Source organism: Pundamilia nyererei, unplaced genomic scaffold, assembly GCF_000239375.1.
Source record: "Pundamilia nyererei isolate P.nyererei 1_Seehausen unplaced genomic scaffold, PunNye1.0 scaffold00017, whole genome shotgun sequence".
In the NCBI taxonomy this organism is placed as follows: Eukaryota; Metazoa; Chordata; class Actinopteri; order Cichliformes; family Cichlidae; genus Pundamilia; species Pundamilia nyererei.
Window position 1 is genome coordinate 2,392,949 of NW_005187418.1, and position 11,437 is coordinate 2,404,385.

General features: G+C 39.1%; 1 protein-coding gene across 1 annotated transcript in view; it reads left to right on the top strand.

The window, feature by feature from the left end:
* myo1d (myosin 1D) overlaps window positions 1–11,437 on the top strand; it is a 113,768-nt gene that overhangs the window by 21,530 nt on the left and 80,801 nt on the right. The window contains exons 4-11 of the mRNA XM_013908949.1: window positions 1,055–1,220; window positions 1,553–1,606; window positions 2,854–2,949; window positions 3,717–3,833; window positions 4,781–4,984; window positions 5,342–5,487; window positions 5,610–5,724; window positions 5,872–6,042. Of these exons, the coding sequence (XP_013764403.1) occupies window positions 1,055–1,220; window positions 1,553–1,606; window positions 2,854–2,949; window positions 3,717–3,833; window positions 4,781–4,984; window positions 5,342–5,487; window positions 5,610–5,724; window positions 5,872–6,042 (1,069 nt within the window). The remainder of the gene's footprint in view (window positions 1–1,054; window positions 1,221–1,552; window positions 1,607–2,853; window positions 2,950–3,716; window positions 3,834–4,780; window positions 4,985–5,341; window positions 5,488–5,609; window positions 5,725–5,871; window positions 6,043–11,437) is intronic.

Below are 11,437 nucleotides of genomic sequence, written 5' to 3' on the forward strand. Positions count from 1 at the left end.
ACGATCCAGAGTGGGATTTTTGATTGATATGTTTACTCAGAGATGGTAAAGGCATGTCAGGAGAAGGCAGCAGGTTATATTTAAAGGTATAGACTGCTCAGTGACATTTGATAAACTGGAAATTTCAAGTTTATATGTAATGTCCTCAGTTATTTTAGGGCTTGTTAATATCAGATCTGTGCACGATACGCTTTTGATGTCATGCGTTTTGTTTTTCATATTGTGAAACATCCTGTAAGTGAAATTAAAGTATACTAACTTTATTTTTTATTTAAAGGTTGTATGAAAATACTCAGCAGTTAAATATAGGTTAGTCCAGGTTAAGCAGGTTTAAGCAGGTTAATTTGCATTACTGTGGTGAATGGATGATGTTGCACTGGTGCAGAGTGGCTGTGATGTTCATGGTCAGTGTTAGATTACATAAAGGGTAGCAGACATAAATTTGAATTTAAAATGATGAAGCTGATTAGAGTTGCTCACAGAATTGTGTCTGTATTTTCAGCTTTATAGTGTCTAAGGGATTCTTTCCCCCCATGCTGCACCACTAGGATTCCCCTGCCTATCAAATCCCACTTTAACCTCACTTTTCTCTTTAGTCACCTATCCATCATGCAGACCGGTGCCTTTAAAAAAATGTCCTTTGTTTTTCTCTGCTTGCATCCTGCACAAGCTTCAGGCTGTGTGGATTTATAAGAATGAGAATTTAGGTTGAAACAAACTGTGTATTCTCTCCCATTAATATTATTTTATTAGTATATTAGTATAACATGAGATTCAGATGGCTTGAAAATGCCCTCAAAGAGCTACTTTTTACTTCAAGTACATTTCAGAGCCTGTACTTTTACACTTTTAGTTTGAGTAAAAAGTGTTTTTTGACACAACTATCTGAGCTTCTGCTTAAGTGAAGAATGTCTGTACTTATATTACCTCTGACATATACACACACAAACATCAGCTGTTGAAATAATGGCTACATAACCATGGTAACTAATATACATACTAGGTCCTCTATAATCAGCCACTTAACTTCTAATATCATGATGCCGTCCCACAGAGTAAAGAACATGTTGCTGAAATCAAACTGCGTGTTGGAGGCCTTCGGCAATGCCAAAACCAACCGTAATGACAACTCCAGCCGCTTTGGCAAATACATGGACATTAATTTTGACTTCAAGGGGGATCCCATCGGAGGCCATATTAACAACTACCTGCTGGAGAAGGTATGCATTGCATTTGGTAAAGACTTTGTTTGATTAGTGCATGACGATCCTAAAATATTTTAAGTACATGTGCAAAAGTTTTCAGCATTAAAATGAAGGTGCCTGGAGTTTGTTACAGTAGTTGCCGAGCACGTTGTTCCAAGCGGGCGGTCTCTGTCTGTTCTTTCTGTTTGTGTAATTCCAGAGTGACTGCCTGACATCCTAACCCTACCATATTATTTTTATATGTTTATAAAGCAAAATCATGTAGTGATAGTTACAGATTTTGTTTTTTCTTGGTTGACAAGGCTTCGAGCATTATGTGACACACGTTTTGTTCATTTTCCAAACAGTCCAGGGTGATTTTCCAGCAGGAAGGCGAGAGGAGCTTTCATTCGTTCTACCAGGTAAATATGTGCGCACCTGTGTTTATTTGCATGTAATCATTAAGGTTGTTTGTTAAAGGTTCCCTGTGCATGCACATATGGATTCACATGAATGCAAATGCAGCGGTGTCTCATTAATTCAGTGATCAACAGTGGGCAGTAGTGCAACAATAAACACTACTGAGTGCAATCAAAGTAAACTGCAACCTAGTAAACACTGATGAAAACAGTCTGTAAACAGGTTAGCTGGACCTTGAAGACAGACAACACATTTTGGCAGGGAAATCTGGATGAAAACACAATTTTATTTTATTTTTAGAAAAGCTCCACAGGGTCCCCTTTTTAATATGCAAAATACAGACTCAGCAGCAGGATTCTGAATCCCTGCAGCATTTCTGAGTCAAAAGACCTTTTGTTTCCAAATGTGGGAGGATAGTGAGTTGAGGTTGTTTGATGTTGAACTTATTTGTTTATTTATTAGGAACTCCCATTGGCTGTAACACAGAGCACAGCTACTCTTCCTGGAGTCCATTTAAAAAATATACATGAACATGTTTCAAAACAACACTAATATTCCGCTAATATCAAAGAGCATAGAAACAATAGTGACAATCTGTGTTGGTAAAGAAATCCAGGTAAAGAAATTCCGGAAATTAAATAGTTGCAGTACTCATTGAGATAAACTCCACAACCGTTGCCGTAGAAACTTGTCAAATGAAACTCTTTCTTTGTTTGATGTTTGGCAATCTGTTTCAGATACTCAAACACTTTTCTTATCACAAAACAAATGTGGCCTAGATTTCATGATACCTTTGTGCATATATAACAAAAGCTGTGCCTTTAAGTTATCGGTAAGCCCAGATAATTGTTTATGCATCTCGTGCAAATTGGTAGGAGCACTGCAGAACTAGTCCGGCTGCCCTGTTTTGCACTCTAGGTTGTTTTATATGTTTTTGTTTGTTTGTTTGTTTGTTTGTTTATTGCTTGCTGAGCATGAGGAGCATACTAATAGGTCTGCTATTTGAACCAGAAAAGCAAACATTTTTAGTTAAGGGTATCATTTAGACAACTTCCTGAACTCTGGAAAAATTCCACGGAGTAAACATCTTTTCTTTTTCTTTTTACTTTTCCTAAATGGCTTAACTTAAGATTGGCATGCTAATGGCTCAGGCTGCAGCATATTTTTGTTCAATATGAGTAAACATGTCCAAAGTTTCAGTCAACAGCATTAAAAACAACAAAGTATTTTCTTTGTTATCCTTCACTAGCTACTCAGAGGAGCTCCAGATTCCCTTTTACGCTCGCTTCACATCCAGAAGGACCCAAAAGCATACAATTTCATCAAAGTTGGAGGCCAGCTTAAGGTAATCTAAGCAATTTATATACATTGCAATTCACATATGAACTTTGTTGTGGTTCTGTTTTTAAAAAATGTAACTATTAAGATGTGTTTATAGAACTGGCAACGCATGAAAACCCCTAAAAGAATGTCAGCGTGACAGTAAGTTTGTTTGCACTGGGATAAATACAATCAAGCACACGATTTACAGATGTGTCTGTCCTGACCACAGTTTATAGGCTTTTTTGAAACAAACCACGCAACTCCCATATTTGGAGCACAAGTGGAAAAAATAATTTCATTGATTAACAATTCAAAGTCACGGTGCATTAAATTCACTGTGGTCTCTTGAGATATGTTTTAATTCAGACTTCTGCTGTGTGTTGCCGTCTTTGCCTGAGCTTAATGAGTAGGAACAAAACCACTTGACAGCAACAAATTGCCTGACGTCATGGAACAAAACACCACCACACAGCCGAGGTGGCGGTTTGTACACAGTTCGCCTCAGCGACTCCTGTTTTTATAGGAAAGCATCTCAGCTAAGAGCTGGTTTGTTATTTAATTAACACGTGATATCCTGACTCGATTGATTAGAAGAGAAAGGAGAAAGCACAAAGACTAAACAAAAAAACATTGTAAACTGTAACATTGTATACTAACATCTGTATTTGTTCCATTGAACCATTAAGGGGGATAAATGTTGAAAAGATGTTAGGCTTTGCTGATTGTTTCCTGTTTCCTTCCAGTTATTTGTTTTGATCCGCTTTCAGTGTCTCTCCTTCTTCTCTCCAGTCTTGCATCAACGATGGTGCTGATTTCAAAGCTGTAGCTGATGCCATGAAAGTGATCGGTTTCACAGGGGATGAGATTCAGACTGTTTACAAGATCCTGGCAACCATCCTGCATCTGGTAATGCCCAGTAATACGACAACTCTGCTTATTTCTTTCGCCAGCTGTGTCCCAGTGTATGTCTGTGAAGGTTCTCAGTCATCCAGGTCATGGAAACTTCTCTTAGAACTGAAGAAGCTTCTTGGATGAGAGGTGAAGCATCTTCAAGAAACTTAAAGAAGTCCACTCACTTTAATTTCCAAGCTCCTTAGATGTCCCAGAGTACAAACTCTTATTACTTTTATTATTACTTGGGATAAATCAGAAGAATTATTAAATGTCCAGCCCCAATACTAAAGCGACGCACCTAATATTGGCCTCTGGGGTTGGTAGGAGGTTGCCTGGGTCCTGCGGATCTTGCAGGTGCTCCATCAGATTGGGATCTGTGGAGTTTTGGAGGATGGGTCAAGACTTAGGACCTTTATGGTGTTCCTAAATAAAATCTCTAGTGTAGTGGGGTGCATTGTACTGCTGTGGGAGGCCAGTCCAGTCAGGGAGAGGTTCCTTAAGGCTAGATCAGTGTTCAAGTGGGTGGTATGTGAGTTAGACGTGAATACACGGAGCCAAGAATTCCCCTGAAGATTGATAAGGAACGAGACGATGAGTTATTCAGTGCACCTGACAGTGGTTTTGTTGATGTGGCTGATTTGTGTGGGGTGAATGAGAATTTTTATTTATTTTTGTTACTGTATATAGTGTTTGTCGCATAATCAGATCGTATTTACACTTTTAAAATGTTGTTTATGCTTTGTTTTATGATTTTTATGTCTGTTTATTCAAAGCAAATTCCTGAAAATGATTTCAGTTTAGTGGTCGTTAAAAGACGAGCACCACAACGTTATTAAAGTTTAGTTGCGTTAAGCAGAATATGTTCCTCATTTAAGTTAAATTTCTCACGTAGCGTAGACGTTTTACTTTAGTATTTCATGCCATAAATACTAAGCCATTGTCTTTGTTCTATATTTTAGGGAAATTTGACATTTGGAGTGGACGGTGATGTGACCCTGATAGAGAACACAAAGCTGGTGTCTGTGATCAGGGAGCTGCTGTCCACCAAGGAGGAAAACGTGGAGAAGGCGTTGCTTTATCGCACGGTAGCCACGGGACGGGATGTCATTGAAAAACAGCACACAACACAAGAGGCCAACTACGGGCGGGACGCGCTAGCCAAGGTTATTGCTGTGAATACTCGATATGTTCACGGTGGCCTGTGGGCCAGCACCTGTAGGGCTGTGATATTTTGCTCAGTGCTTGGTGATATTTCTACTGCTGTTCACACTGATTCACACTTGCATGAGTCACAGTGTTATGACTCGAGACAGAGGCTGGAAACTGTGGAGGATATAATGTATGTGGGCAATTGCAGGACCAGCACTGTGGGTTGTGACTCATATATTTTGACATTTAACTTCTCTAACTGTTAATTGCACACTGGGTGATCTTGTGCCCATGAGCAAGGCACTTGCTCACCAGCAAGCTGCCAAGGAGTCCAAAACAAACAATTCACGCTGCGATTTTGTCGTCCACAGGCCATGTATGAGCGCTTGTTCTGCTGGATTGTGAGTCGCATTAATGACATCATTGAGGTGAGGAACTATGACGCCAAAATCCACGGGAAAAACACTGTCATCGGGGTTCTGGACATCTATGGATTTGAGATTTTCCAGAACAACAGGTCTGTATAAGAAAGAATAATTAAATAAAATATTTTTAAAAAAGGAGAATTTCCAATACATTTGTCTTTGTATCTTGTTATAAAACACATTGCATTTAATGTTACTATTCTTTATGCTGCAGCTTTGAACAGTTCTGTATCAACTACTGTAATGAAAAGCTGCAGCAGCTCTTCATCCAGCTGGTGCTAAAGCAGGAACAGGAGGAGTATCAGAGGGAAGGCATCCCCTGGAAACACGTAAGAAGAAAATACTCTAACTTTTCAGTGATCATTAACATGTTTTATCAAGAAGTTTTCATTTAAGATCCTTTCGGTATTTAATTTGCCTGCTTGTATATTTTCGTTTCGTCATGGTTACTTTTACTCCTTTGTTTCCTTTATTAGATTGATTACTTCAATAACCAGATCATTGTTGACCTGGTGGAACAGCAGCATAAGGGCATCTTTGCTGTGCTGGATGAAGCCTGTATGAATGTGGGCAAAGTCACTGATGAGGTTTTTCTGCAAGGACTCAATACGAAGCTGGCCAAGCATGCCCACTACACCAGCCGCAAGGTAGGGAAAATGAAGTGCGCGCTGTGCTGTCTCCATCTTCTTCTTTTTTTGAACTCAGCAGCTTCTTCTCCTTTAAATGGGTCAGAAGTCTGATTGCTGTCTGGCTTTCAGTAACCCAAATATGTTTTAGACTGTGATTTCAGCAACTTTCTGACATTTTATGGACAAATATTAAACAAAATAGCACATTAATCAATCTAAAAACACATGATGGCTGTAATTTTCATCTCAATCCAGAGCAATATCTACAGGGAATATTTCTGCAGCACAGTTTAATCAAATATTTTTTTCATAATTTCCTGCTATCCCCTAGATCCAAAACTACACGCTTTTCAGCAAACTTTGATGTAAAAAAATCAAGGCTGTTTGCTTCTAATGAGGCATTGTGTGGCTATAGTAACCTGAGAACAGCAGAGGGCAGATTACACTGTGCAGTAGCGATTAGTGCTTGGGGAAAGAGACTGAACATGATCCCGTTAGCTTTAATAATCAGCCAGGCTTACAGTGTAATTCACTCTAATGGTCTGTGCAGACCATTAGACTAAACATAAGCCAATTTAATTTGCAAACATCCTTTGCTTTCTCCGGGAGATCAGATGGCTTACAATGAGGTTAAGGTGACTTGCCGTCATAGATCTGGTTTGCGTGTATGTAGCTTTTTCTAGTGCTGTTTAACATGTAAAAGGTTGTCTGGAGCAGCTGATGATCAGTGTTCAAATCCAGGAGGTGTTTTTATTTTTAGGGCTGCAGTTTTCTGTGTGGACACAAGGGGGCATCAGCTGTCAGTGAAAGAGCTTCTTGGAGTCTGACTCAACACTTTGCACAAGTGATGTCACTGGCAGCCAATGAGAGTTTGTGGAGCTGGTGCTTTGCTGTGTTGGTATAAGTAGTGGAGAATGCGTATTTACAAATGCATGAGGGGAGCCATGCAGAGAAAAAGAGAGGAAGAAAAGGAGAGAGGAGGGAGAGGGTGATAGAGTGAAAATGAATGATGACAGGTGGTAGGTAAACATCTCTGTATATTTCTGGGCAGCGTACTGTGGATCAAAATACTTAAAGCAACAGGCTACAAAGTAAGTCACTGTGTCAAAACTGTTGAAAGGCTGCATAGTCCCATGTGATGTGAAGAAAGAATGGTGAACGGTAGGCAGTGAACCCTGCAGTTGCTGTTATAGTTCAAAGTGAATGAAGTGCACTGTGACATAGAAACTGTGAATAAAGCCAGGATGAGTCAAGATCAGGTAAAGATTGTACTGTGGGGTGTATTCCTCTTACCCTCTTATCATCTTGGAGTCAGTATTCCCCTCGCCATCACTCTTCTGCTACACTCCGACCTCCTCCTGCTGCTGGTAGCAGACTTCTGACTTTGAAAGGCATGTGAAGTGGTGGGTTTGAATGTAAAGTGATCCAGCTGCTACTTCCTGGAACCAATATTGGCATGAATAAATATTATCCAGAGACTTTCCTCCTGCAGTGTCTGGACTACTGTACAATGTGGAGGCTGTTAATGTTGCCAGGCAGTATTGCCATAATGAGTGAATTGTAGGGGCCTTTAGTCGATCTCTGGGGCATTTTGGGGGGAATAAACGGTGCGTATTACCATTTAGATTAACATTTTTTCAAAAGTTAATTTGTCCAGACCCCACAAGAGATGAGCTTTCCAAGTAACACTGAATGCAGAGAAGATGATCTTTGAATGAATGATCTGAAACAAAAAAAAACAGCAGTTAAATTAAATGTTCTGCTTATTGCAAGAGCATGAAAGTGGATGAACTGAAGTGTAGCTCGTGTCTTCTCCTTTTTACCTCTTAGCTGTAAAAGGCTGATGGAGTATTGTGGCAGCGTGAACGCGGTAACTCGAGAACGAGGCAGCATAGATTTTGAAATTCATACTGTAGGTGTACCTACGAAAAATCTCAGAGAAGTTCAAATCTCACTCACCTTGACCTCAAGATCAGAGGTCATGTTTTTTGGGAATCTTGTGAATGCAATAACTTGAAAACAAAACAATGTGGTATTTTCAAATTGATACCATAGCTATATGTACTGGGAGGCTGAGAGGTAACACCAGCAGCCGCCAGTATTTTTAACATATAAGTAAAAACACTGCTGTTATATGCACCCCTTCACAATATAATTGTAAGCAGCACCCTCAAGTGTATTTCTACAGCTTTTCAGCTGTCCTCAGTTAAAGTTTGATGTACCCTATAGAAAAACAGCAAAAGAACAACAATAATGACATGGAAACAAGTGTAAAAGTGCTTTTTGTTTATAACATATTTAAAGCTTCAAGTCTGTCTGATCCAGTCTGTTGTCATACTGTATATATTTTTCGTTTTTTTGCCTGGGGGCTCGCAGTGCTTTCCCCAGTACTGAATGAAACAGCAGCAAAGAGACAGACAGGACATCTCACTGCATTCAGTCTTATTTGCTTTTTGTGACAGCCAGGTAAAGTTTTTGACCCAAAAGAAGGAGAAAGCTACATGCATGATATGTGCAGAATGTAGCTTTTTTTTTTTAATGGGTTATTCCTCACTTTTTAGAATTGTTCACAAATTATGTACGTCTTGCAGACCTGTGGTCTTATTGAGTCTATGTTTTATGCCAATGTAGTACTGAAACTAAAATAGGAGACTTGGAAAAGGAAAACATGCACATCAAGAGAAAATGCCACTTTGCCATATGAAGGATGAAAAACGCAGATCATCATTCTGGTGTTGGCCTGATGTGTCCTGTTCTGAATGTCTGTAAAGGTTCTAAGTCATCCAGGTCATCGTAGACTAAGGAGCTTGGACGCTCCAGATGCTTTTCTTTCCAAGCTCCTTAGACTTAAGTTCTGAATGTTTTTCTCTGTTATTTGTTTATTTATGCAGTGCAGACATCAGAGTAATGTTGCATGAACCTGATCTTTACACAAGAATTTTATAACTGTTACACTGAATGTTTGTCCTATTTGGCCGCTCTATGGATTATTTAAATAACGTAGACTGTGTTAGAGTCTAGGGTTGCCACCGTCATCATGCCTAGGCATCTTTATTTATATTGCACTGTTAGTGTTAAATTATTTTTTTTATAACTATACATATATTCTATTTATGGAACTGTTTTTTTGGTGTTTGAGGAATGTAAAATGGATTTATGGCTTTGTATAGATATGCTTTTTTGTTTTGTTTATTAGCCAAAGCTTTATCTTATGTTTAGAACGCACTCTACTTGCCTCAATAGATCTGTGTTACTGAAAATCAGTAGATAAAAACAAATAGAGATAGATGTTATTTACCATGCCAAATCATTTTAGAGTTCCTCTTTAAAATGATGACACTCAGTGACCTTGAAGTGAAGTTTTAATTGAAGTGGAGGCTTCATGTCTAGTTTGGTACTGACTGATGTTGGAGCTGGTGGGTGGCTGGATACACACGCTTAAACCTAAAGTGTTAAATACCTGTATTATTGAAAAAACGCTGACAAATTTGCTCACAGTCTTTGGTCACGTGTTGTCTTGGCAGTTAAGGAGCTGTGATATGCAAACTGCTGTACATTTTACTCCACACATGGAGTGTCACATGACAAGCCCACAGTTGTTTTTCTGGAAACTTATAAAGTAAAAAACCCAAAAAACTAACCCATGAGAATTTTGTTAGTATGTCTGTGTTATCCGTCAGGTATGGAATGGATTTGGAATTTCTTGGTCATAAAAAATGAAGCATTTTAGAAGTTAAATAGTGTTGTCATTGCTGACACAGGGTCACTGAAAAAAACAGAGCCAGCAAGAGAGAAACTGTATATTACTGTGACCTCAAAACAGACACCCTAACCTACATTCATACTCAAATTAGCTTTTGGGAAAGTTTTAAAATGTTCAAGGCTTTGAGCATTCAAGGAGAACACGAGCTCTGCAGCCTTGAAAGACTAACAGAAGCACTCTCACCTCATAGCTCAGAGCTCCTCAAGTTGGCAGGATGAAAGTGTGAAGATGTAGGGAGACCGAGAGAAGAGGAAAGGGAAAGTGAGGTGCAATGTGAGAGACTGGGAGTTGTTATGTGAGGGGAAGTGAGATGTGCACATTCCGCGAGAGAAATGAAAGGGGTGAAGCACAGTTTTATGAAAACAAGAGCTAGGTATTATTGTATTCTTTCCCTCTCCCATCAAAATAGATTCCATGAGCACATAGATGTTTCCAACAAAGTAATAACACTAGATAACCTACCCATCGATAAAAGACAAGGAAAATCAGACATCTGAGTAAGAAAAGAACCAGATAAATATCAAAATGGCTTAAAGGTTGCGCAAAAGAAAGAGAACATCGCTTTCAACCAAGCTGCAGCTTCCAGAGTTGAAAAATGAAACCAGCACCCAGACTGCAGTTCCTTTAATGATATTCAATATAATCATCTGATATGTAATGTGACAGGCAGTAAAGCCTGTTGCTAGCCTTAGCCAATCGTTTAGGGTGGAGCCCTAAATGATCTAAATATGGTAGCTCTAAATGAACCAAAGGTCCAGACGGTGATGGCCAGTGTGCTGCAGTCAAGGCTTCAAAGCCAGAATTCACAAATCAATGAACATCACCTCATTGGCTAAGTATGTCTGTGATCTTTATAGTTATTTGGCGGCTTGAGAAAAAACTAAAGAATAATATTTGTGAGTAGTTACCGGATGTGTAAAAATAAGCGATTGCGTTTGCCTCTATTCAAAATGAAGATGTCATCTGTTGCTTTGTAAAGAAAAGCCAGGTCCAAGGTCAATTGAGCAACTCTGTTTTCCATGCGAAGGATATGAATGTATTTGTGTGTTATATAACTGCAACACCACAAGGGATTTGAACTTATTTAAACTGCACTCATCATGCAGTTAAAGTGTGGGCTTTCAGCTTTAATTCAAGGCCATGTTCAAAAGTAAGTAAACCTACATACAGTAATTTTGAGTTTAAGCTTATTTGTATGACTTTAAATGCTGAACCTTTGCTATCAATGAACACACAGACATCAGCAGATGCTGGATTTCATTTAACTGAGATATGTTGTCAGGCATTGCTTAGTGCTGCTTGTGTGTGGTTGTTTGGGCATTAAGTGTTGTCTTCAGTAGGTGAAAGGCATGCTCAACTGGGCTGAGGTCAGAAGAGTGAGCCATTTGAGAACCATTTAGTTGGCTTTAGCAGCTCTACGCTCTCTTTTCTGCTCTGTTTTTGATACGACTACGAAAGCTCACACCTATCAATTTAGCATTTCACAGTATAGACAGTATAGATATTTATTTTGGGCCATGTCATCAATAAACACCAGTGATGCAGCTTCATTTCCAACTATACATACCTGCATTATGCATAAAGATGCTCAGAGATGGGCAGTAACGCGTTACTTGTAAACGCGTTACTTGTAAACGCGTTACTTGTAAA